Genomic DNA, 27,602 nt, shown 5'->3' on the forward strand with positions numbered 1-27,602 from the left:
TGGCTGGCCACCCACACGGGCCAGCACTGAGCACTCCTGGTGCTGCTGGAGGCTGCTATAAGGCAGGCGAGATTGATTCTCTCTCAGCAGCAGGAAGAATGGTGGAAAAACAGAAAGGAGCCCCCTTCCCTTCCAACTCTCCTTTTTAAAAAAAAAAAATGGAAAAACGGCTCTTCTCTCCAAAGTCTTTAAGAAGACTGAAAAATGGAGAGAATCCACACCAGGAATGGTGCAGACAGGCTGGTTGGCAAGCAAGGCTGGCACCAGCAGCGAAGGGCAGCGAGGCTGAACACCAATGGAAGCAAAGTGCAGAGCTCTCTCTTCTCCCACACGAGGCAGCAGAAAGGACAAAATGGCGATCGGCCACTCTTTAAAGACCCCTCCAACGTTCCTTGCCCCCTACACCTGGCCAATGGGGGTCAACCTTACCTGGGACAAATTTTAGCCAAGTAGCATCCTGCAGATCGGCACTCCTGCCCCTCCAATTACAGCCCATCCTTGACCCTCACCCTTCCTCTACCTCCCCCTGGCCAATAGGGGTCAATTGCGGTCATTCAGGAGCCAAAATAGGCACTTTCGTTCACCAATGGGAAGGCTAGAAGGGCGGGAAATTCAAACCAGTATCAAAGATAGAGGAAGAGACTGCAGCCAACTGGCAAGACTGACTGAGAGATCAAGTCTCAACAAAGAGTTTAGTGGGACTGGCTCCCGCCTCTAGCCTGAACTTCCCTGCCTGCGCTTTGCTTGGGCTCGCTGGCGGAGCAGAAGAAGGGGGAAAAGAATCGACTGGGTGGTGGGGCTGGGGCATTCAAGGCAGGTCACTGAGTGCTACTTATCTGCCTCAGAAATGTCACCCAGGCAGCCGGGAGGGGAAACGCACATGTTTCCTTTTCTGAGGGAAGGAGCAGAAACTGTGAGAGGAGGGGAGGAAGGGAAGGCAGGACCAACGGCGGCGCCTTTCTTCCCGAGGCGAGCGCACAGAGTGAAGCCAGACACAGCCAAGCCTGCCTAACACCGCACAGAGCACGGGCTAGATGCTCATGGAAGAAGAGAAATCCAGCCAAGCCGCCCACGCGGCACCCGCACAACAAAACCAACCAGCTGAGCGGACAGGCAGTATGTGTGTGCTTGCGGCTTCTTTCTCTCTCTCTCTCTCTCTCTCTCTCAATGTGAGCCGCCTCGCCCACAGAAAAAAGTGTCGAGCAGGAGGAGGAAAAGGATTGTGGAATGTGCAATGTGGATTGTGTATTACAGTGATGTGGAGGGAGCCGGCGTGCGCCCGCTGCAGACTCTTCCCCGCGCGCTTGCCTCTCCGAGTCCGCAGCCTCCTCTTCTCCCACCTTTTATCTTCAGCCCACATGGTTAACTTTGGGCCCCTCCTGCAGACAGCTGGGAGCAAATGGGCCACTTAAACAACGGAGCTCCGAAATACAAAACTTTTGGGGTCGAAATAGGGGCGATTCGATCTGGAGGCGGATTTTTTCGAAGGTGAGAGAGGGTGATTTGTTTTGTTAACAAATCACTTGAAATGGCCAGTTTCGAGCACAGATCGTTTTGGTAACAGATCGTTTCGATCATCCCTATGGTCTTGTGCTGGCAAGCATGACTTGTCCCCTTAGCTAAGCAAGCTCCGCCCTGGTTGCATATGAATGGGACACTTGATGTGTGAGCACTGGGAGATTCCCCTCAGGGGATGAAACTGCTCTGGGAAAAGCAGAAGGTTTCAAGTTCCCTCCCTGGCTTCTCCAAAGATAGGGCTGGGAGAGATTCCTGCCTGCAACCTTGGAGAAGCTGCTGACAGTCTGTGAAGACAATACTGAGGTAGATAGACCAATGGTCTGACTCAGTATATGGCAGCTTCCTATCTTCCTATGTTCCTACATGCAAATAATGCGCCATGCACAGTGTGGCACACAAAAACATTATATCTCACCTCCAGCCCCCCACCTCTGGCTCTTGACTTTACAAGAAGTAAGGTCTCCAGGATAGCTGAGAAGAGATAAGTATCTGCCTCTCAAGCTATATTTTTTATGGCCTATAGAAGAACAGGTTCATTTCTCATGGGGTTATGAAATCTCATGGCTCCTCTGTCCCTTACAGGTTATTATTACATTTATATCCTGCTCTTCCTCCAAGGAGCCCAGAGCAGTGTACTACATACTTGAGTTTCTCTTTCACAACAACCCTGTGAAGTAGGTTAGGCTGAGAGAGAAGTGACTGGCCCAGAGTCACCCAGCTAGTTTCATGGCTGAATGGGGATTTGAACTCAGGTCTCCCCAGTCCTAGTCCAGCACTCTAACCACTACACCACATTTATACATATGCTACATGGAAGATGCTGAAAGGCATAATATCATGCTGCATGGGAGATGGCAATGGTAAACCCCTCCTGTATTCTACCTAAGTCAACCACATGGCTCTGTGGTCACCAGGAGTAGACACCAACTCAATAGCACACTTTACCTTTACATGTCCAGAACTGAATGAGGAGTGTGTGTGTGTGTGTGTGAGAGAGAGAGATATCCGTATGTATATTCTTTAAACTAAGGTGTAACATATAAGTAAGGTATTCATTTCACAGCAATTCACTGGCCAGCATGAACAACCACCTTTACAAAATCCTTCTTACTCCCCTCTATCTCATAACTGAAACTTACACAAGATCACACACAGCCTTTTTTCTTTGTGCCAATTAATCTCAATTTTGTGCATACATTCATGATTAAGCAGGCAAAACACTCAAGTAGTCCTTGCTCCTTATTTTCACCCTTTAAAAAATAGTCCCTACCTATGTCTGTAAATTCTACTCAATTAACTCAAAATAATCATACTGAAAATCAAATTGAACATTATACTGCATTAAGCAACTAAAACATACTGCGTTTTTGCATTTTTGCCCTGGATTCTACAGGCACTGCATATTTTGCATTCAATACTCTGCCATCCCCAGAATCACAGACACAGAGTGATTCCATGCCTGCTATCTCCCCATTTCACAAAACATCCCCCATTATATGCACCCCTCCATTTTTGCTTACTGTTTTTGAAATATGAATGATAAAGGATGCTTCCTCTTTGAAATGAGACTGTGCCTGTGGTCTTGCTCCCCTTGTCTCCTTTCTCCTCACTCTGATCTGAAGAGCCTCCCTCACACATGAGGTGAGGAGTGACTATGTGCATGTACAGAGAGTCTAGCCCAGAGAGCAAATGAGGGGAGGAGAGCCTCTTTCTACTAGGCTCTGGTCAAGTTTGTTTGAGAGTCCCTTTGCAAAACAAAGAGAGTCCCTTTGTTTTGACTTGATGACTTGTTGACTCAGACTGAGCAGAACAAAGGGAAGCCAGTCCACCCCCCACCTCTGCTTAGTCTGTCTATCTTTGCAAATTGCAATCCACTTGTATGCAGATTCCCTGAAAGAGACAGGCAGGCGCCACGGGACACACAGGAGAGGGTCGGAGCTCAGGCTGAGGGCACAGCACACTCTGAGACTGTTGTTGCTTTTCTTCAAGTTCCATCGGCAGCGGCACCTTCCCAGCCCAGTGGGTGGCGCTCTGCACCTTCCAGCAAGCTGTGCCCGCCCTGATGCAATGCGTCTGTTGCTTTCTTGGAAAAGCCGGCCCTGGCTGGTGGCAACTACACATGAACCTCTGTGGATGATCTCAACGGACAATGGGGCTCATAGTAAAGATGTTCTCTTAAATACCCTGGGCCAAATCTGTTTAAGGCTTTATAGGTTATAACCAGCACCTTGTATTTTGCCCAGAAACCCATTGGTAGCTAGTGTCGTTCTTTTAATAGAGGAGTAATATGGTCTCTTTGAGATGACCCAGAGACCAGTCTGGCTGGCACATTCTGTACCAACTGCAGTTTCCAGATTGTGTACAAAGGCAGCCCCACATAGAGTGCATTGAAGTAGTCAAGTCTGGAGGTTACCAGCATATGTACTACTGTTTTGGGGTTGTTTATCTCAAGAAACAGATGCTGCTGGCATATCAGCCGAAGCTGATAGAAAGCACCTCTGGGCCATGCCCTAAACCATAGACACCAGCTAGATGTTTGGGTTCAAAAGCTCCCCCAGACTGCGTATCTGCTCCTTCTGGGGAAGTGTGACCCCATCCAGAACCAGCAGATCAAAATTGTTTCCTGAGTTCTGACCCCACACAATAAGTACCTTCATCTAATCTGGATTCTGTCTCAGTTTGTTATCCCTCATCCAGACCATCACTGCCTCCAGGCAGGTGTTTTAGGGAGCTTATGCCTTCTCCTGATGATGTTAACCAGGGGCCCGATGCAGAGTGCTTTACTGCAGACCTTATATAACACACCCCAAGTAACGCTGACCAAGGGGGCCCTTTTGGGGAAGATGGAGAGTCTCCAGCATATCTCCCCACCCAAAATCCCAGAACCAGGGGAGCACACCTTATCACATGGCCCAGAGGTAGATCCCATGATTGAGGCACCCAGCATCAAATCCCCGGAAGCTACTGATGCCGAGGCATCCTTGGCCCAGGCCTGAGAACCCTGAAAATACCACGAGTTCCCTGCAAGTCCCTGGTTGGGCAGAAGATGCAAGCTGAGGGAGGTACTAACTGCCAAGTTCAGGAGAGCAAACCTTGCAGCCCGACACTTGCCCAGCAATGGGGTTACTCAGGAAGCAGCCAACTCCAAACTCCTTGAGAGTAGGGCTGATCTGCTGCTAGCAACCAGGAGAGGGTGTGTCACTTCCGGAAGCCTTTATAAACAGCTCACTGGCTCTAGTGCTGAAGCAGAAGGTCCGGGAGGGTGCAGCAAGAGGCACCTATAGGCATAAATTAGTAGATGCTTATCATCATTATCGCTTCACCTGGAAGCCACCTAGCACCTCTTGTGATGGGAGATCAGCTCCGCTACTCACCTGGCAGAGGCCAGGTGAGTGGAATGTGTGGAGGCCAGGTGAGTGGCAGAGCTGATCCTCCATCTCAGGAGGTGCTGGGCAGTACACCACTGCTTGGAGCAGCTTTTAGGTGTGGCTGTAGCAGATGTAAGCACCTACTAATTTATGCTTAAAGGTGCACCGGAGCCCGGTGGTTCCGACAGTCACAGAAAACTGGGCTGGGCTCCCCTAGCCTGGATTTCAGTGATTGTCAGAATAGCTTCAAAGAGAGAACCAGGTTTGTTTGTTTTTAAACCCACATATCATCAGTAGGTTTGAGCTGAAGGAAAATTGGGCTTATATCCTGTATAGTTGTCCAGGAACTGTAAACAACACATAATCGAGTTTAATATTTTGAGATAAAAATTAAGTTCACTGTCCAATATAACTCATTGCTTTTTTTGAATTAAAAATACAGTTATAAATGGGGGGGTCTATTTGACCTCAAATACTAGATTAGTAAAATGATTTTTTTTTTTAAAGCATTGGAGGCTTAAATCTGGAATTGCATAGTCTGAGACTGGGACCTGGCCTAGTGATCTTGCATGTGTTCAGGCTTTGGAGCACTTTTCAAGCATGGAAAGGGGAAAAGTGTGTGCAACCTCAGCCCTTGGGATATGCAGGCAGTATGAAGCTTCTAAATTGTTCAGGCCTGATATAAATATTAGGAGCCTGGTTTTCTACTTTGCCCTGTCCTGGAACATAATCTTTTGCCCACTGCACTTCAGGCTTTTGTTCAAGACGGCAGCTCTAGCCATTGACCTCAGGGACTCTTAGCTGAAGAATATACCCTCTAGTGTTAATTTTTGGTACTCCACCTCCTGCCCCAACTGGACCCTGATAGAGACAAGGTCGCTTTCCAGACTAGCTGCTCATTAGCAGCAAAATGCCTTCGTTTGGGCAATTCACATTTGGGACGTAAACAGCAGGGGGAGCAGTCTCGCAGCAACTAACAACCCGAAAAAACAGCAACTTTTTCATGCCGGATATACGACGTCCTTGCTCTATATCACAGTGATTAAATTTGCAACAGGGCCCTGGAAATATGAACGTCATCCTGCTGTCCGCGTAGGGTCTGCAGTGTCACAACACAGGAAGTGTGGAAGCACACTTCCGAGATTCGTCCTGACCCCGTTGTAGGGTCTAGTCTGGAAAGCGCCAAGAAGGGGCAATTCAAAACATGAAGGATTCTAGTACCAAATTTGTGGATCAGACCTACCCCATGAATCCCTCCCATGCACCCTCTCCCCCTCCTTTCCCTTGCAATAAAATAAGCCAGTCTGTTGTATTTCCTGGATACTGATATTTTATTTTCCTAGATTGTAGTTTATAGCAAGTGTCACCATGTGACTGAAGTCAATGGAGCTATATATTTATGTAATTTCAATGATTTTCATTTAAGGGAAATGAATTCACTTTGTATCATGAGTAGGAAATAATGACAAAAAGCCTGGTGGATCATATTTAGGTGTTGTTGGGCATGATTCTGATTCTGATGGGGTTTCTGGAAAAGGCTGAAGTACTGGCTTCTTATGTTTGCCTTTGCCAAGAAAACTGGGTGCCTTGTGCCCTCCATGGCTGCTGTCTGGCTGGTTAAGGAAGTTTGCGCTGGGAGCTTGGAGGACATCATGTTTACCTAGAACTGGAATGTGATAGATAGAACCAACTTCACTCTTATGGAAAGAATAGGGGTCTTGGAATGCATCACGATCATCTGAGGGGTTGGCCTCTCCTCTTTCACTGGAAGTGCTGTTACACCTGTAGTCATGATGGTGGCCATGCCGATGCCGGTGGCCATGGCGGTGGCCACGTTTGTGACCAGAGTGTGGTGGAGGATGATAATTGCAAACATCTGGGTGGGGACGGGGAGGAAGACCATGTGGACTATTAGGAGGAGGTGGAGGAGGAGGTGGAGGCCCGGGAGGAGGTGGAGGATATCTACCAGGAGGAAAATGATGTGGGCCACCAGGAGGAGGAGCAGGGTAACAAGGTCCACGAGGAGGGGGGAAGTCAGGGTGTTCATCTTCAGAGGAATTATAATGGCCTATGGGATCTGCAGGGCCATGATGATTATTGTCATGTCTGTGCCCATCATGTTGTCCACAACCATGATGGTGGTGGTGAGGATGGTGATGATGGTGTGGATGAGGGTGGTGGTGGTGAGGATGATCATCATCATGATCATGGTGATGGTGATGATGATGATGGGGATGGGGATGGTGATGAGGATGGTGATGGTGATGGTGGTGAGGATGGTGATGAGGATGGGGATGGTGATGAAAAGGGCAACCAGGAGGTGGATATCTGCATTCATGTCCAGTCACATTGCAGTGATGATGCTGTTCTTCTCCTGAATTGTGGTTGTGGTCATTGTCATGGAAGGGATGGCTGTCATACTTTCCATTCGCAAACCATAAGGATCATTGAAGTGTGCATGTAGAACAAATGAGGTGGGAAAGAAAGAGACAAAGAAAAGAGTTAACTTGCAACCTTTTTGCAAAGGATCCATCTTGATTGCATCTGTGAATGTATCCAGTCCATTTTGCCATGAAGGTGTATCTGGCATACTTCTTAGTACTTGGACAGTTGTCTGCTCATGATGACACCCTCTTTAGCCAGCTGTTCAAAAGATGTTTTGAACAGATGTTCAAAAGCACCATCAACTGATGTGCATGGGGATGGCGGCATGATGGTGGAACAGAAGAACACAGGAAGCTGCCGAATACTGAGTCAGACCATTGGTCCCTCTGGCTCATTATTGTCTACACTGACTGGCAGCAGACCTCCAAGGTTTTAGGCAGAGGTCTTTCCCAGCCCTGCCTGTAGATGCTGCCAGGGATTGAAACTGAGACCTTCTGCATGCAAAGCAGATGCTTTCTCACTGAGCTATGGCCCTCTTCCCCAAAACATAGGGACATAAGAAGCTGTCTTATTCTGAGTCATACCATTGGTCTGTCTAGCTCAGTATTGTCTACAATGCCAGACAGCGGCTCTTCAGGGTTTCAGGCAGGACTCTGTCCCAGCCCTACCTAGAGATGCTGCCAGGGATCAAACCTGGGACTGTCTGCATGCAAGGCAGATACTCTACCCCTGAGCTATGGCAGACTTCTTCTCTGTATTATGTGCATACATCTAAACACCTAGAGCCTCCATGCCTGTAGTTAAGTACACAGAATGCTCTAGCCATGCAATTGGGAATTCTGCAAAGGCACAATGCAGCTTCCTCTGCGTGTGTTCATGCTGTGCATAGAATTAGCAACCGTCTGCTTATGATAGCTATGTCATCATATGCTGCAGTGAAGATGGGAGTTATAATAAGCAGTATTCTGTTACGTTCATAGGAACATAGGAAGCTGCCATATACTGAGTCAGACCATTGGTCTATCTAGTTCAGTATTGTCTTCACAGACTGGTAGCGGCTTCTTCAAGGTTGCAGGCAGGAATCTCTCTCAGCCCTCTCTTGGAGATGCTGCCAGGGAGGGAAATTGGAACCTTCTGCTCTTCCCAGAGCGGCTCCATCCCCTGAGGGGAAGATCTTACAGTGCTCATGCATCAAATCTCCCATTCATATGCAACCAGGGCAGACCCTGCTTAGCTAAGGGCTGTGAGAGAGATAAGTTTATTCGGTCATTGACCAGCAAACAATAAGGGCTGTGAAGTGCATTTCCCCCCATTATTTTGTATTCATTAAATATATTCTTATTTATTTAATTAGCAGTAGTAGTATAGTATATAACTATTAATTATATCTCTCTATCCGTTCAGTCGTGTCCGACTCTCAGTCACTCTATGGATTAATGCACTCCATGCCGTCCTATCTGGTACAGATGTATGGTATTAATTATATACCATATTGTTATATAGTAAATAAAATACACGCAGCTGTTTCAAAAAAAGCTGTAATAGAATTCTCCTTTCATTGATAGCCCACCCCCAAATCCCAACCACTTACCCTATCCCATGATCGGGGGCATAGCAAGGTTGGAGTGGGCCCTGGGACGAAAATGGATGGGGCCCCCTTGTCTCTTCACCTTCTCCTTCAGAGAGGTGTGAGGAGGAGAACAAATAGCAAGGTATCTCTCGGCCGGTTTCTTTACCTTCTCTGTTGAATCTATGTACTCTTTCATCAAGTGGCTTTTTTCTCAACCCATTGACTACTTTGCAATCTACCATCTAAGTGGCAATCTACAACCTACATAATAGGTCCTTGCCTATGGGCTCCCTTCCCTTTAGCTTTCCTACCTCCTTGGAACTTCTCCTAAGTCCTCAGTTGGTCTCATATAGTTACTCCTGTTGTTAGGCCCTATTATATACGAGGGTTTACATTCCATAAAACCGCCCTTACAGAATAGCTCAGAGTGGTTATGGGAGTAATACAAGTCCTAATACACCTGGAGGTCATGCTAACATACATAAGAGCACTGGGGCACCTGAAGATATATATAACCCCCTTACTACTACATGTAAAAAATAAATAAATCCCGCAATTGATTACAGAATCTTTTACACTTAACATATCTGAAGGACTTTTAATCTATCCTTATTTATGTGGGTTAGTCCCTAGATAATATGTTAATAGGATCTGTTTGGGAATTATTAGTCAATATTATTCTCTGTGTTTTATATAATGGTTTTTGAATTATCACACTCTTGATATATTAATCTATTTGGTGAATATAGTTCATTGTAGTTATTTTTCTATGGCTGGATCTGAATGATTTGGTGACTGCTTTGTGGTAATTTTAATATACCTTCATTCTTACTAATATCAAATTTTAAGCCTATGAATCTGGGTTATTTTGGATTTTTATGGATTTTGAGTGAACCTAGACATTGGTCTTCCCCCCCCCTCATACTGAATAGAAGTTGCAGACTGTATAACATTGGGAAAGGTTCATGCAACTATAGGCTCTCACAATCTATAGGTGCAAGAACCTTTTATAAACAACTAATTATTATAATTACTATTCCATTTCCCTGTGAGCCTAAATAGTGTGATGGTGATGGTGGAAGGGTTTATACTCATTTTCTTTAACATCTGCCTGTCATACCACATGACAAATTGCTTTTGAAACTGAAGCAAGTATTTAATAAACTATTATTTGTGTCCAGGCTGTCTGCCAGAGTCTCTGCCTAAAATGCGTGAACCTTCACACACTTTCCCATAGACTGTAAGCAAGTAGCCTACGAGTACTATACTAATGAGTATAGAGAGCCAGTGTGGTGTAGTGGTTAGAGTGCTGGACTAGGACTGGGGAGACCCGAGTTCAAATCCCCATTCAGCCATGAAACTAGCTGGGTGACTCTGGGCCAGTCACTTCTCTCTCAGCCTAACCTACTTCACAGGGTTGTTGTGAAAGAGAAACTCAAGTATGTAGTACACAGCTCTGGGCTCCTTGGAGAAAGAGCGGGATATAAATGTAAAATAAATAAATAAATAAAAATAATACAAGTCAAAATAATCGACATAGCAATACCAGGGGATAGCAGAATAGAAGAAAAAGAAATAGAAAAAATTACCAAATACAAAGATCTACAAATTGAAATTGAAAGGCTGTGGCAGAAAAAGACCAAAATAATCCCAGTGGTAATTGGCGCCCTGGGTGCAGTTTCAAAAGACCTTGAAGAGCACCTCAACACCATAGGGGCCACAGAAATCACCATCAGCCAATTACAAAAAGCAGCTTTACTGGGAACAGCCTATATTCTGCGACGATATCTATAACAATTGACAATAAAATCCTGGCATCCCAGGTCCTTGGGAAGGACTCGATGTCTGGATAAAACAAACCAGTCAATAACACCTCTCTGACTGTGTAAACAAGATAATAATAAGACCGTTCACTTACATGGACATCGAAGATTTCACAGGACTCTAATTCAACCCCATCAGCGTCTTCTATGCCATCAACTACTTTTCCTTTGCAGAATCCTTTGCGCTGTGCCAGGAAAGAAAACAACAATACATATTTGTGCTCCTGCATAGGATTTCACTCATTTGGATGTGCAGATACTTTACCAGTGAAGCACAGACTTTTGAGACAGCTTTGAAAAACCAAAGGCAATTCTCAGAATGGGTGTTTCCAGATGGAGAAATATTCCATTTGAAAAGGGAAGTTCTTTTTGCTTATCTACTCTCTGTACAGATGATGTGCTTCCTAGCATCTGCTGGCTATCCATGATGAGAATCAAACTCTTTTCCGATTACATTAAAAGCGCTTTTAAGGTAATCTCAAAAGGGCTGATTCTCATAATTGATTGGCAGCTAATGGCCAGCAGATGGCGTTGTGAAACTGTGTGTCAGGGAAGCATGTCATCTAGTGGTAAGTGAAAAGAGCTTCCATTTTTCAAAAAAGAGTATTTCTCCACCTGAAAACAACCATTCCAGGAACATTTCAGAGATGTGTGTGTTCACTCCCTTTCTTACTTACTAATTCTTGCAACAGTAGGGATGTTTTGGAGCAGAGGTTCCCAAACTTTGGTACTCCAGCTGTTGCTGAACTACAAGTCCCATAATCCCCAGCCACAATATATTGTAGTGGGGATGATGGGAGTTGTAGCTAAGCAACAGCTGGGATAACAAAGTCTGGGAACGTGAGTTTTAGAGAACGGGGAACTGCGTTAGTAACACACACAATGCCGCTCACACGACCTTCCTGTGAAATATGAACAGACTGTGGGTAGGGAAGGAGCATCTGACACCCTAAGAGTCAGAATGCATATTTGCTGAGAAACTACAAGACATATAGAACGAATTCAGAGCATTGATTCCTCTAGCAGCATTGTATACACTGAGACTGGCATTAACTTTCCAGTATGAAATCCATTTGGGATTAGGGAAGGAGTTAGGGATGTGCATGAAATTCGTCTGATTACGAATCGATTAGAATTTGAATCTGTTACAATTTGATTCCAATTCAAATCAAATTCTGGTACTGAGCACAAGTTAGAAGGGTCAGCCCTCCAAGGTTCCAAGCCGATCCCGGGCACAGATGAACTCCCCACCACCCACCCCAACGTTGCCCTTTCCTTGTCCTTTCCTAGCCTTCCCCCGGATCAAGTCCCAGTAGAGTGATAGAAGTTGGTGATAGAAATACACATTGGTGGCGTGGGGAAGGAAGGAGCAGTGCTGATGGCTGCAGAAAGGGGACCTAGCGATTCAGTTTGGAACCCCTGAACAGAGTGGAGATTCATTGGAACTGATTTGAATTCACCTGAATTCAAATCAAAGTGACTCGAATCTGAGCAAATTCACCCAAATTTGATTCAAATTCGGGTGAATTCAAATCGATTCAAACAAATCTCCACTCTGTTCAATGGTTCTAAATCGAATCGATTCAAATGTGGGCAGATTTTGTGCACTTCCCCAGAAAGAGTTTCCCAGGCCAAGAGTATTTGCATACCAGCATTCCTCACTTTAGAAAATTTGCACAGTCCTTACACCTCATAGTGGTAGCCTCTCCTGCAGCCCTGCTCCACCCTTCTCCCTCTGCCTTCCTGCTAGGCTCCCTTTCTGCAGCCATCAGCACTGTGGTAGGGAGTTCCATAGTTTAACTACACACGTTGTAAATAATAATTCTTTTTGTCTGTCCTGAATCTCCAAGCATTTAGCTTCAACAGATGATCCCAGGGTCTAATGTTATGAGACAGAGAGAAAAACTTCTGTCTATCCATTCTATCCACTCCGTGCATAATTTTTTACACCTCTGTCATGTTCTCCTTTATCTGCCCTCTTCCTAAGCTAAAAAAGCCAAAACATTGCAGTCTTGCCTTGTTTTCAGTGAGCTATCCACCATGGTCCAAGATCTTTTTCCTGATTGGATACCGTATTTTATGGACTATAAGACGCTATGGACTATAAGACGCACCTTAATTTTAATCCAGTTTTTCAGAGTTTTAACATATTAAACTGTTAAAACATATAAGACGCACCTGAATTTTGGCGGATATTTTTCGAGGAAAAAAGTGAGTCTTATAGTCCATAAAATACGGTAATTGTGGGGACAGTAATTGTGACCCCCACATAGACATATGGGGCTCAGGGTGCTATTTTTAGACAGCAGATCTCTCTTTTTAGAAACCCACTACATCTCCCTTTTTAGAAATCAGCAAGCAACTGTGAAAAGGGAAAAAAAGAAATCTCCCTCTGGTGGCCATGACACATAAAAAGAAGCTTCTTTTTAATTCTGCTTCCAGGAAAACTCTTCATTTATTGAACGGCTGCAGTTCAGCTGCCAGGGAGTTTGTTCCTTGTGTCTTACAGGTGGCTCGGTTGGTCTCCTTTGTTCCACATTTATTAGATCACTTTAGCTCCTCTTTACTTACTGCATATCTGTCAGGTAAACATTCACATTCTGACGCCTTCGTTGAACGATTGCTGCTGGGGTGCTTGGTCTCTTTTATGGTGAATTCTACAACGTATGCTGTACGATCTCCTACCTGCATGGAACAAATCAATATTAAATTGCTATTAAACCACTAATGAAGGGGAAAAAGAAGAGACAAAAACAGGAAGATTAAATAAGTAATTAAAAATGGTTCCCCTCACCCAGAACAGTCATGGGGAGGCAACTGGGGCAATTCAGAGAAGCTTTTCAAGGGGCAATTACTGAATAATCCCCTAGCCAGAATCAACAGGAAGCAATAAAATAGGCTGAACCTACAAATAATACATATATATTTTAAATTGCCAAGGAACTTTGCTGAGTTGAACTTACTTGCGAGCAGAGGATCAAGGATCGTGGCCATGGGGAAGGGTGCAGCTAGTTAACATAACACTATATTAAATGCTGTGTGGAAGCACATTTTTAATGCCACTTTCAGCTGATTGTGGAAAAGCAGCACTGAAAGGCTATAGCAGGAGTGGCTAATCTGAATCTCTACAGCTGCTGTTGGACTACAAATCTCATCATCCCATCTTTAAAAAATTGCAGCACCAGTGGAAGTTCAGCACTGGTGTTAGAAATACCTGCAATATCTGGGCAACCCATGTGAATAGTTAGCGTTCCCATATCATGTTGACAGTGTCACATGAAGCCTGTCCAGATGCAAGTGGGATGGTTTCCTGCAGGATTCCGCATAGATCTCTGGTGGCATGCAAACAGGGCTACAGACATCCTGCAGTGCCAAGAAGTCGTCAAAAATCAATCCTATCATGTTGAGCATCCTCCATACTGGGTTGGATTTGAGAGTACATGTTTACATACCGCACTAAAAGCTTTCTGGACTTTCTCCACCTTGAAATTGCGTGTCGTGTTGCTCTCCTGCTTGTGTCTCTCCAAGAGCTTCTCAGCTTCTCCTGTGTACTTTTCAAGATCTTCCAAAACTGTTATTCTCACCGGACAGTCTCTGCACTCAAATAACTCTGGTGGAACTGCAAAAGTTACATGGTTTTATTGACACTGTAACACAAGTTTCCCTGGATAACATTTGTGTAAACTGGAGGTGCAACAAAGCAGACCCAAAATTAGCAACATTCAGACACTGGAAAACTCAGATTCCAGGTTCTAAAAGGTTCAGATTTGGTTGCCAAATTTTTGTTGATATCTGAGATATGATTTTAAACATCTAAATGTTAATCCCTGTCTAAAAATATTAAGTTGCTTTACTGTGTGGAATAACCTTATTTGGTGGGGTTGCTGTAAGGATTATTCAGCTAATGTCCTTGACATTCTTTGAACACTCAAAAATGGTTGTAGAAATGCTGATTATTATGCATCTTAACTGAAGAGGTCACAGCTCCATCAGTAACATTAACATATGGCCCACTATTAATTCATTTAACTTTGCATTAGAAAAGTACTAGTGGACCTCACTATATGCAGATCCACCATCTTTGGTTTTGCGTATTCACGGTGAAGGATTGACATCTGACCACAGCATGCACAAAAAATGGCCCACAAGGGGTTAATTCTGCATATCTATGGGTCAGAGGCAGCTGAAATGACCATGGAGATGATTTCTGGCCGCCATTTTGTGAAATGGAGCCATTTTTAAAAAATTGTAAACCACCTGGAGACGCATGTTTGGGCGGTATAGAAATATTTCAAATGAAATAAATAAATAAATTTTGTAGCTTATTTACTTGAAACCCGCTGCAAAAAATTGCAGGAAAATGCCTTCCCACCAAAGGACGCTTTCCAAATTCTGGTGGGCATTGCTGGATCGCTGGAGGCTTGCAGAGCACAGTAGGGCACTTTATACTGCCATTTTAAAGCTCTCCCCCCTCTCATTTTGGGGGCAAGTTTCAGGCTTCCAGTAACCTAACCCCCGTGATCCCTTTGCCCCAATGATTCAGTATTCACGGTTTCCATATCTGTGGTAATTGAGGAGAATGCAACCCCCGTGAATAGTGAGGTTCTCCTGTATAGTGGGTCCACATCACATAGCCTAAGCAGCAGTATTCAACTGGTGGGTTGTCTCTGATAGGTCATATCAGAAATAGCATAACTTTCCTTGGATGGAGCAAGAGGCAGGGGAAGAGAGAGAAGAACAGTTCTGGATAGATGAGAAAGATAAATATAATATGAAGGTGGGTCCCATATGGTGCGATGGGACTAAATGAGAGTCCTAGATATGCCGGGGAGGAACCATAACTCAGTTGGCAGAGCACCTGCTTTGCATGCAGATGCTCCCAAGTTCAACCCCTGGTCAAGGCTGGGCAACCCTGCAGAGCTGCTGCCAGTCCTTGTAGACAATATTGACTTAGATCTGGCCTTTTCAACTTAGCCCCCCCCCCGATGTTTTTGAACTACAACTCTCATAATTCCCAGCCACAGTGGCCAATAGCCAGGGATTATGGGAATTGTAGGCCAACATCTGCAGAAGGGCCAAAGTTGAGCAGCCCTGACTTAGATGGATTAATAATCTGACTCAGAGTAAGGCAGCTTCATATGTTCAAGGGTGAAGGCCATTGACCCAGGGACGTAGTTACAACAGAACAAGGTGGGACATTTGTCCTAAGGCTGCTGAGGGAGGAGGATGCTGGCTGAGCAACAGCTAGCTCTTCGCTCTCCCCATTGTGTGTCCCTGATTCATTGGCACGCTGGGCTCTCAGTCACAAGACTCGCCTCAGTTTCAAGCCAAAAAGCCCCCTTTCAGGTGGGGGGGGGAGTGTCAGGCAGCGTCTCTCTTTCTCTTTTTTCCCATGTGACTCTCTGGCTAGGTGCTCAGAGTCACCCCATCCTTCCCTCAGCCTGACTCAGCACATATCTTTTGCCTAGCAACCCCCCCACACCTCCTCTCCTCTGTCTGGCTAGGTGCTCAGGGTCAGCCACACCTCCCTCAGCCTGACTGACAGGCTCAGCAACCAGGGAAATGCTTTCGCTGAGCATCATCTGACTGCTGAACCTGTCAGTCAGAATAAGGGAGGGGTGGGATGACCCTGAGAGCACCTAGCCAGCCAATGACAAGAAGAAGAGGAGAGTGGGGTGCGATCAGGCCAGGCCTATGTGCTGAGCCTGCCAGTCAGGCTGAGATGGGTGGTGTGAGTTTGCGCACCCAAGGCTATAAGAACAGCCCTGCTGGATCAGGGACAAGGCCTATCTAGTCTAGCATCCTATTTCACACAGTGGCCCACCAGATGCCTCTGGGAAGCCTGCAACTGGGATTCAGAGGCATCTTGCTTCTCTGCCACAGGATGTGGTGACAGCCAATGACATGGATGGCTTTAAGAGGGGTTTGGATAACTTCATGGAGGAGAGGTCTATCATCGGCTACTAGTCGGAGGGCTATAGGCCACCTCCAGCCTCAAAGGCAGGATGCCTCTGAGTACCAGTTGCAGGGGAGCAATAGCAGGAGAGAGGGCATGCCCTCAACACCTGCCTGTGGGCTTCTCAGAGGCATCTGGTGGGCCACTGTGTGAAATGGGATGCTGGACTAGATGGGCCTTGGGCCTGATCCAGCAGGTCTGTTCTTATGTTCTTACATTCTCTAAAGCTGGAGGTGGCCTATAGCCCTCAGACTAGCTGCCATTGATAGACCTGTGTGAATTTGTCTAAGCCTCTTTTAAAGCCATCCAAGCTAGTGGCCATCACCACACCCCATGGCAGAGAATTCCATAGATTAATTATGTATTGTGTGAAAAAAATACTTCCTTTTGTCAGTCCTACATTTCCTGGCTTTCAGTTTCATGGGATGACCCCCTGGTTCTAGTATTGTGCATGAGGGACAAAGATTTTTCTGTGTCCACTCTCTCTACTCCATGCATAATGTTACACACCTCGATCATGTCTCCCCTTAGTTGCCTCTTTTCCATACTAAAAAGCTCCAGATGCTGTAGCCTTGCCTCATAAGGAAGGTGCTCCCTCCAGGCCCTGATCCTCTTGGTTGCCCTCTTCTGCACCTTTTCCAGTTCTACAATGTCCTTCTTAAAATATAGAGACCAGTACTGTATGCAGTACTACAAACTTGACTGCACCATAGATTTGTATAAAGGCATTATAATATTTGCATTTTTTATTTTCAACCCCCTTCCTAATGATCCCGAGCATGGAATCGGCCTTTTTCATAGCTGCCGCACACTGAATCAACACTTTCAAGGAGTTTTCCACCACAAATCCAAGCTCTCTTTCCTGGTCATTCGTTGACAGCTCAGGTCCCAACAGTGTGCATGTGAAGTTGGGGTTTTTTTTGCCCCAATATGCATTGCTTGACACTTGCTTTCACTGAACCACATTTGCCATTTTGTTGCCCACTCACCCAGTTTGGCGAAATCCTTTTGGAGCTCCTAACAATCTGTTTTGGATTTCATGACCCTAAATAGATTTAACTACCCTAAATAGTTCAGTGTCATCTGCAAATCTGGCCACTTTGCTGCTTACCCCAACTTTCTAGACCATTTATGAGCAAGTTAAAGGGCACTGGTTCCCCTGGGGGATCCCACTTCTTACCTCGCTCCATTGTGAAAACTGCCCATTTATTCCTACCTAGTCAGACAGTCACAAGGAGAGGAGGAGAGGAGGGCAGAGCCAGGCCAGGGGTATGATTTCAGCCCTGGCCATGGGACATCAGGACACAGAGAAATCTATGGAATAGAGACGTGTGTGTGTGCATGTTTTGCCTGGTTCAGGTCAGATTTACTTAGCCTGCATTTCCTTGCCACCAACTTTGGCAAGATTTACTTGAGTGGGGGCTCACAGCTCTTGGCTGCTACATATTAATGGCATATTAATATGCCATTTAATATTTAAATGGCATATTAATATTTAAGAGAGTGTATTTAAGAGAGCGTCTTCTGCACTATGAGCCCCACCTCCCACTGAGGTCATCTGAGGAGGTCTGTCTCCAGTTACCGCCAACCCGTTTGGTGGCTACACAGAGACAGGCCTTCTTAGTCGCTGCCCCGAGATTGTTGAATGCGCTCCCTGCTGAGGTACGATCTTCCCCATCTCTAGCAATTTTTAAAAAAACACCTGAAAACCCATCTTTTCGTCCAAGCTTCCTCAGCTTTTAAAAACTGTCTGTTTTAATTGTATGGTTGTTTTTAAACTGTTGATTTGTTTTAACTTTTATATGTGTTTTGTTTTATGTTAACCACCCAGAGACAAAGGTTTGGGCAGTATCTAAGTTTTAAAAATAAATAAGTAAATAAATAAAATTAAATAAAATAAATATTAAGGGCAGGTGAAGGAGAGAAATGTGGGGGTCCATTTTCACTTGTCCCAAGACTCACTGCAAACTTGCTATGCCTTGGCACAGAGCTATAGTGTATCTCACGTACCACTAGCTTTGCTATCTGCAACTTCTGATAGAATGGTTCAGAAAAAGCTCAGATACACTTTAATAAATAGGGGCCAGCGTGTTTTTTAAAAATTCCCATGGGATGAGCCCATCTTCCAGCAGACTTCACATTGTGAATGGTTCTCGTACCTGGATCAAATGCTGACTCCCTCTCCAGTTTGGTCCTCCCTCTCCCATTCGGCAGATGGACTCCCTGGTGTTTTTAATGTGTTGCTTAAAGCCCTGCTTGTGGTTATACATTTTGAAAGATCATTTTGTGCCTCTGTTTTTAAACACTTTTTTGTTTTTGTTTTAAAAGGTTGAAAAACTGCTCCAGGGAGGGAGGGAGGGAGGGAGGGGGGGTTAGGTCCAGCCAATCAGTGCAGAGTGCAACCAGCATATGCCGAAAAAAAACTGCCTAAACCATTTTCCTCTGAGGAGGATTCTGGGGAGAAGATTGTAAACCTGACAATGTTGTATGTACACCTCCAGAGCAGAGCAAGTCATATGTATATGCATTTTCAAAATGCAGGTGTGTATATCTGCAGCTGCTTCATTTACAAGATGCAAATACCTGGGCTCACAGTACAGTTGTATCCATACAGTCTTTGGGTCTTGAAGAATCCACCAGTATACATGACAACTTTACATTGTCCAAAGTCCTGGGAAAGACAATAGATCACATATCTGTCTCAAGCTGTATTTGAAAAGTGTTTACAAAACACTTTTGTATTCCTCCTTGCCAACCACCCACGCATGGAGCCGGCATGTACATGGCCTCTGCTCATGCACTGTAAAGGTAAAGTTGTGCCCTCGAGTCGGTGTCACTCATCTTAAAAGGTCCTGCTTGTCACTGGCCCTCCCTACCCGTGACACCGAACCTGTGCATGAACCTTGGTTTGTGCACATCCCTAGCACGACGACATTGGTATTACAAAGGAGCTGCCATGTACTGGATATATGGCAGCTTTCTATGTTCTTGTGTGTTGATCCATCTGGCTCAGTATTGTCAACACTGACTGACAGTGACTTTTCCAAGGTTTCTGGCAGGAGTCTTTCCCGGCCCGACCCGGACGTTTTTCACACCCAGCGTTTAGTTCGCATCTCCTCCGGAATGGAGGGGGTGCTTTCACATATTGGCCAAATTTAGCCCAAAGTCCCTGCGAGCTATCGGAGAGGACTTCACACACAATTCAGGTTTTTTTGGGTTTTTTTAATTGCACGATAAGAGTGTAGCCTGACTTATATCCAGGATATTTTTTAAAAATCCACTTTTTGCGTTGGGTTTTTGGTTTTTTTTTGGCAACTTCAAACTTGCAGTAAAGCCTCTCAGTAAACCTGTGGGAAAGCCTGTAGTCTGGGAAAGCTCCTGGAGATGTCAGCAGTTGAACAGGGGACCTCCTGCGTGTAAGCAGATGCTCTACCACTGAGCTACAGTGCAGCCCCTAGATGTTATAGGGCATAGGGCCTGTTATACTTATCACTGAGTCAGACCATTCGAATGCACAATACGACCTCAGTATTGTTTACACCGGCAGGCAGCATCTCCCACCTAGAGATGCTACCAGGGAGTGGACCTGTGACATCCTGCTCTTCCACTGAGCTACGGCCCCCGTATCTTAAAGAGCTCATGCGGAGTCTCCCATCCAAACCCAAAGAAAGGTGGACCTTGCTTAGCAAAGGGGAACATTCATGCTCGTTACCACAAGGCCAGCCTCCCCGCCCCACCCAACATACAGTACAGTGTACTGCCGTGTGTGTTTTGAATGCAGCTCACACAGGAAAAAGCTGTGCTCGCCCTTTGCTTTTTTGGCAACTGTCCAGACACAAACAAATCCCCCAGCCAAACCAATTATTTGGTTCCCCCGCTCCCCACCCTGGTCAGATGGCTGTCCTCACCAACTCCCTCACGGATGGCACATGTGCACACTCTGCTTCTGAACAAGCATTGAGTGTGTTGGTGTTGTGGGTGTGGGAGTGGGAACTGGGGAGCAATCCAGGCACCCTTTCCACAACATTCTCATGGGGAGAGAGGGGAAGTGAGGACATGTGCCTTGGCTACCAAATCCCTGGATATTTCTCGCTCATCAACTACTGAGATTAAAACTGTCATCAACTTGTATTCAAAAAAGAGCATAAGACAAAGGACAACTAACTGAGCAAAGCGGCACCTTTTGAATTGGCGATTCACTTCTATTTAGCAGGGGGAGAGCAACTGGCCCTGTCCAGCCCCTACACAGCATCCCTCCAGTGGCTGCTGCTGTTGGGATTGTTTTAAACGAAAGGCGGTATACAAATTTAACAATAAATAAATAACAATAAATCTACCTTATGTTTCTGTTTGGATGGTGACGAGCCCTTTTGGGACACAGAACCATCCTATTTAAGTATTTTTCTGTGCAAACTGCTTTGAGAACTTTCCTTAAAAAGCAGTATATAAATATTAGTATTCGTAATACAAATATTACTAGTAGCTAGACATGTATATTGTGCGTAAATGGTTTCCTGTCCTGATTCTTTACATAGGAACACAGGAACCTGCCTTACTCCCAGTGAGACAATTGGTCCACACTGACTGGCAGTGTCTTCTCCAAGGTTTCAGGCAGGAGTCTCAGTCTCAGCCCTACCTGAAGATGCCATGCCAGGGAAGGAACTTGGGACCTTCAGATGCTGTTCCATTGAACTACAGCCCCATCCCCTAAGGGGAATATCTTAACAGTGTTCACATGTACTCAACCATTCAAATGCAAACCAGGGTGGACCCTGCTTAGCAAATGGGATTATGCTTGCAACCACCAGCCCAGGTCTTCTTTCTTTATTGTATCTTTGTAGTTGCAAAATAATGGATTTCTAGAGGAGGAGAGTGCCAACAGTACATATGATGAGGAGCAATAAAGATGTGTTTACTTACTGTGATGCTATAGAATAGCCTCCCTCCACAAGATTTCCAGTTTTTCCTGGATAATACAGGGCATTCTGTTTCCAGCACATCCAGAGTTAAGTACAGGACGGATGCATTTATCTGTAAGTGCGGCTGGTGGGGGAAAAATGCAACAAATTAAATCATTTTTCTATAAACACTGTTTAGTGTAAAGAAATGGGCAGATTTAAAGATCTGCATGATTTCTGCCATGTCAGCATCTCCACCACCCTTGATGATGGGGGTGGGGAGTCAAAGTTTCAGGACTTGAAAAGAATTGTAGACAGATCTCTTGATTCTGCAAACCACCAAACCTATTCAACTTCATTAAGAAGCTAAATAAATTTTCAGCAAGATTCTTTCCCTCCATTTGAGATCGCATTGAGTGAGCATAAATGAAACTGGAAGATGGGGGCACAGAAATTAGAACCCTTTGCATGGCAGAAGAGGCTCAAATGTGTTTAATTTCGTGCCCAAATGGTGGTTTGCATGCTGGGCAATGGCCCATTGAAAAAGTTGGAGCGGGAGAATGCAGAGTAATTGCCCTGCAGGGGAGGGGCCAGGGGCGTAACTATAACAGGGCAAGGAGAGACAGTTGTTTGGGGGCACACTGCTTTGGGGGGCCCCCCAGAGGCAAGTTACATGACTGACTCCCCCAGCCACGCACCCACCCGGGCTTCCTTCAGTTGTATTCATCCTCAGAAATGGATGGGCGTGTTAAGACCTGGAGCAACCAGAACAGCATGTCTTTCTCTAATACCATTAAATGACTTGAATTGTCCACAATTTGCAAAAACCTTTAAAAAAATAATTTAGGATGATGTTCTATTGTGGCACATAGGAGACAGACAGACAGATAGATAGATAGATAGATAGATAGATAGAACTATGCTTTTTGTTGCCACTATTCAGCCTCATTTAAGATTTCTTTACTTCATGAGCTGAACTTCAGTGAGCAGGGGGCCCATTTTAAAATCTTGTCTTTGGGCCCACTCCAACTTTGCTATGCCCCTGGGAGGGGCAGCACATGGAAGGGGAGTGGGGCAGATCAGGAAGCAATTTTCACTTATTTCCCCTCCCTGCAAAAGTGTGGCTGTTTGCTGCTAGAGATTTGTCTGCAAGGGCTGGACATATTTCTGGCAGTGAACAGTGCTTTTGCACAAGCCCCTTGGCAGGGAGTTGGGGGGGGGAGTGTGGGTCTGCCCCCCCCAATTTTCTCTCTCCCCCCAAAAGATTTTACAAATACATTTCAAACTGCTCTATTGTATTGTAATGCAGAACAACTAAGGTTGTAAAACCTCCCTCCCCGCTCCCTCACCAAACCTTTAGGCTGGCTACGGACCTGTGTTTGCAGGGAGGGGAGCAAAGTGAAAACATCTTTCCAGTCTCCCTCCTCGCTCACTGCCCTGCCCATCAAGCCTGCAGGGCAACTTCTCTGGAGGTTCCTTGCCTTGGCAGCCCTGATTCCATTGGTGAATCACTGCCTGTCTTGTCAGGCACAGAAAATAAGGTGGATCCGAGGGCCATACACACACACACACACACATACACACACACACACACACACACACACACACACGGATGTCAAATCTATCAATGGCTACCAGTCTTTGGCTACCTCCAGGTTCTGAGGCAGGAGGTCTCTGAGTACCAGTTGTAGGGGATCAATGGCAGGGGAAGGCATGCCTTCATTTTCTGGTGGTGGGGCTTCTCAAAGGCATCTAATGGGCCACTGTGGAAAATGGAAAGCTGGTCTTGTGGTAAGGCAAAGTTGCGCCATTGAGTTGCTGTTGACTGCTGGTGACTACAGAGCCATGTGGTTTTCTTTGGAAGAATACAGTAGAGAGCATGAATTGTCCCCTTTGCTAAGCATGGTCTGCCCTGGTTTGCATTTCAATGAGAGACTACATGTGAGCACTGTAAGATATTCCCCTTAGGGGATGGGGCTGCTCTGGGGAGAGCACCTGCCTGCTTGCATGCAGAAGGTCCCAAGTTCCCTCCCTGACATCTCCAAAATAGTGCTAAGAGAGAGTCCTGCCTGCAACCTTGGAGAAGCCGCTGCCAGTCTGTGTAGATAATACTGAGCTAGATGGACCAATGGTCTGACTCAGTAAGCCAACTTCCTATGTTTCTAATAGATGGGCCTTGGGACCTGATCCCGCAAAGCTCTTCTTATATCTTATGTGATGTTCTTATCAGAGGGGGAAGAGGGTAAAATGATTTAATTCAGCAAGTTGACAGTTATCACTGCTCCATTTAAACTAATCACAAGAGTCAAGATATAATGGCACAATAAGTACTTTGAAGCAAATGTTTCTCCTTGGGAGAAACCTAAAATTTCCCTTCAAATTTCAGTTTCTTCCTTGGGAGGAAGTGTGAATTCCTCTTCGGATTTCACTTTGGATAAATTTCAGTTGCAGCCCTATTTTGAAGTCCCACTAGAACCTGCAGCCAAGGCGCAGCGGGGAATAGCTTGATTAACAAGCAGAAGGTTGCCAGTTTGAATCCCCGCTGGTATGTTTCCTAGACTATGGGAAACACCTATATCGTGCAGCAGTGATCTAGGAAGATGCTGAGAGGCATCATCTCATACTGTGAGGGAGATGGCAATGCTAAACCCCTCCTGTATTCCACCAAAGAAAACCACAGGGCTCTGTGGGCGCCAGAAGTTGAAATCGACTTGTCAGCACATTTTACCTTACTTATCTTAGTGGTAATAACTAAGAGGTACTGATTTATTTGGTTGCTCAGTCTATGATACAGTGGATACAGTGTCTGACATCCTTCCTAATGAATCACTAGTACAACGGGAGAAACCCCAGTGCTTCTGAAAAGTCCTATCAATGGAGTTCTATTGCTGGCTCAGTGTTGGGCAGTTCCATTTGGGCTTTCAGTGATCTTTCTCTCCTTACCCTGGAAATCCTCAGGGACATATTTATTTATATTTATTTATTTATATTTATTTATTTATTTATTCATCAAACATATATACCACCCAAACTTTCATCTCTGGGCAGTTAACATAAAACAATTAAAATACATATAAAAAATTAAAACAATGCAACAATTTAAAATCAGCCATAAAATTAAAACAGACAATTTTTAAAAGCTGGGAAAAGATGGGTTTTCAGATTTTAAAAAAAAAATTGCCAGAGATGGGGAGGACCGTATCTCAGCAGGGAGCGCATTCCACAATCTCGGGGCAGCGACTGAGAAGGCCTGTCTCTGTGTAGCCACCAAATGAGTTGGCAGTAACTGGAGACGGACCCCTCAGATGACCTCAATGGGCGGTAGGGCTCATAGTGAAGAAGACGCTCTCTTAAATTTTTCAGATGACACCGAGGGCTTCCAGGGGAAGAGGAGGTTGTTGAAATATCACACACACACACACACACACACACACACACACACACACACACACACTGGTGCAGCATCAATCTAGAAATCATTGTAAGCATTGCCATAGCTCAGCGGTAGAGCATCTGCTTTGCAAGCAGAAGGTCCCATGTTCAATCCCTGGATTCTCCAGATAGGGCTGGGGGAGACCCCTGCAGGGGTGAAGCCATAATTGAGTGGATGGGTTCAAAGAACGCGGGCCCCTGAGCTTCTGAGAGGCCCCCAGCTCCACCCCTCCCTATTTTCTTCATTATCTCCCCTCACTACAAGGGGCCGCCGTGGAGAGGGGTGAACATGGACCTCCTTGCCCCTAGCCACGCCCCTGGACCCCTGCCTGGAACCTTGGAGAGCCACTGCCAATCAGTGTATGTAATACTGAGCTAGATGTACCAATGGTCTGTCCCAGCAAAAGGCAGCTTCTTGAGTTCTTTAGTTCACTGGTGCTACACTAGTGTTTCTTCCACTGCAATCCTTTCAGCTTGTTATCATGCTTTGATTGTCTTGACCATCGGGCCTCCAGTGGCCCAAATGCAATGGTGTTTTAAAAGCTTTTGAAAGTTCTAAAAACACAAACACTGCTCTTCAATTTTATTGATGCTATCTGAGGAATGGAAATGAAAATCGGCAGAAATGTCCTCCAAAGAGTACTCCACAGAGAGAGGACAACAATTTATTCATTGTTACCCAAATGCTGACCCTAAAACTTCCCTCTATGCAAAAACAATGGCAATATTACCCTAAAGAAGTGATGATAACACCCTGAAAGCTATACAGTGCAACAATACCATCACCTATTTTACATCTGCAGGGAGGCAGATGTTGCCAAACATCACGATGAACATTGGTCCACTGAGATGGTACCGATGGTCAAAATGTGAGTTCCTGACTCATGGACTAGGTAAGAACATAAGAAGAGCCCTGCTGGATCAGGCCCAAGGCCAACCTAGTCTAGTATCCTGTTTCACACAGTGGCCCACCAGATGCCTCTGAGAAGCCCGCAGGCTAGAGGTGAGGGCATGCCTTCTCTCCTGGGTGCTTTCCAGATTAGACCCTGCAACGGGGTCACATCGGATCTTGGAAGTGTGCGTTCACACTTTCTGCGTTGTGACACCGCAGTCCCTATGCGAACACCAGGGTGCCGTTCACATTGCCAATGCCTTGTATTGAATTTAATAGCTGTGATATAGAGCTCGGACATTGTATATCCGGCGTAAGGAAGTTGCTGTTTTTGGGGGTTGTTAGTTGCTGCGAGACTTCTCCCCCTGCTGTTTACGTTTTCAATGTGACTTGCCTGAACGGAGGTATTTTGCTGCTGTTGAGCAGCTGGTCTGGAAAGCACCCTGCTGTTGCTCCCCTGCAACTGGTATTGGGAGGCATTTAGGGAAGGAAAGATTGTGTGGTCGAGTCAGTGTTGACTCCTGGCGACCACAGAGCCCTGTGGTTTTCTTGGTAGAATACAGGAGAGGTTTATCATTGCCTTCTCCTGCGCAGTCTGAGATGATGCCTTTCAGCACCTAGGAGTTTCCCACATTCTGGGAAACACACTAGCAGAGATTCGAACCAACAGCCTCCTGCTCTCCAGGAAGATTGCTTCCCTGCTGCAGCATTAGGTGGCGGAGAGGTATTTAACTGGTATTTAAATGGTATTTATTCCTTTTCTTGGTCCTAAATTTTCTGGCCTTCAGTTTCATGGGATGACCCCTGGTTTTAGTGTTGTGGGAGGCAGAAAACATTCTCTCTGTCCACTCTTTCTCCTCCATGGTAATTTTATACACCTCTATCATGCCTTCCTGTAGTCACCTCTTTCCCAAACGAAAAAGCCTCAGATTCTGAAGCCTTGCCTCATAAGGAAGGTGCCCCAAGCCCCTGATCATCTTGGTTGCCGCCTTCTCCAACCTTTTCCAGTTCTGCAATGTCCTTCTTAATATATGGTGAGCAGATATTACATGGTGACCAGATATACTACGTCTCAGATTAAAGGTAAAGTAAAGCATGCATTCAAGTCGGTGTCGACTCCTGGCGACCACAGAGCCCTGTGGTTGTTTTTGGCAGAATACAGGAGAGGTTTACCATTGCCGTCTCCCATGCAGTATGAGCTGATGCCTTTCAGCATTTTCCTCTATAGCTGATGCCCAATATAGGTGTTTCCCATAGTCTGGGTAACATACCAGCATGGATTCGAACTGGCAACCTCTGGCTGGCTAGTCAAGTCATTTCCCCGCTGCACAATCTCAGATTAGGATGAACAAACTCACCTAACTGGATATATTTCAAGACACCATCTTGGTTAAATCAGAGGATGGAGGCTAGTTGATGGAATCTGAATCGACATCCCTTCAGCCCACTAAATGAACCAGCTGCAGCAATATCTATACTTACAGCCTGTTGCACATGAGCATTGGCGACACGCAAGAGGGAGAATATGTAGCCATCCCTGCGATGTTTATTGATCAAGTTGAGGGCTGCCTCTGCATCCTTTTCTACCTCGTTGCAGTCTGCAGAGGCCACAGTGGGTAGGCTTTGGGCATTTGAGCAGAGCAGCGCTGCCAGGATCACGGCAGCCGTGAGCAACTCCATTTGGGCTACACAGAATGAACTGGCCTCCCCTTCTGCGCTCTTCTGGGTTCACATCAGAAAGGCCCCTCCAGAGATGCACA

The 27,602-nt window shown here is 45.6% G+C and overlaps 2 protein-coding genes across 3 annotated transcripts in view; both read right to left on the reverse strand.

Annotated features, from left to right (window-relative positions):
* KNG1 (kininogen 1) overlaps positions 1–4,626 on the reverse strand; it is a 45,423-nt gene extending 40,797 nt beyond the window's left edge. Inside the window, exon 1 of one of the 2 annotated variants that reach the window (XM_053311503.1) lies at positions 4,611–4,626. The gene's annotated coding sequence lies outside the window, so the exon portion shown is untranslated. Of the gene's footprint in view, positions 1–429; positions 501–4,610 lie in introns of those variants that run through there. The other variant, XM_053311502.1, reaches the window with a different exon arrangement.
* A 1,567-nt stretch (positions 4,627–6,193) lies between these two features.
* On the reverse strand, positions 6,194–27,602 carry LOC128351729 (histidine-rich glycoprotein-like). The gene is made up of 7 exons (XM_053311498.1): positions 27,325–27,602; positions 21,541–21,663; positions 19,204–19,291; positions 14,117–14,283; positions 13,236–13,349; positions 10,760–10,849; positions 6,194–7,306 (listed from the first exon to the last, which is right to left on the reverse strand). Exons 1-7 carry the CDS (start codon positions 27,520–27,522, stop codon positions 6,323–6,325), a joined length of 1,764 nt encoding a protein of 587 aa, XP_053167473.1. The 5' UTR covers positions 27,523–27,602; the 3' UTR covers positions 6,194–6,322.

Source organism: Hemicordylus capensis, chromosome 3 (genome assembly GCF_027244095.1).
Source record: "Hemicordylus capensis ecotype Gifberg chromosome 3, rHemCap1.1.pri, whole genome shotgun sequence".
Taxonomy (NCBI): domain Eukaryota; kingdom Metazoa; phylum Chordata; class Lepidosauria; order Squamata; family Cordylidae; genus Hemicordylus; species Hemicordylus capensis.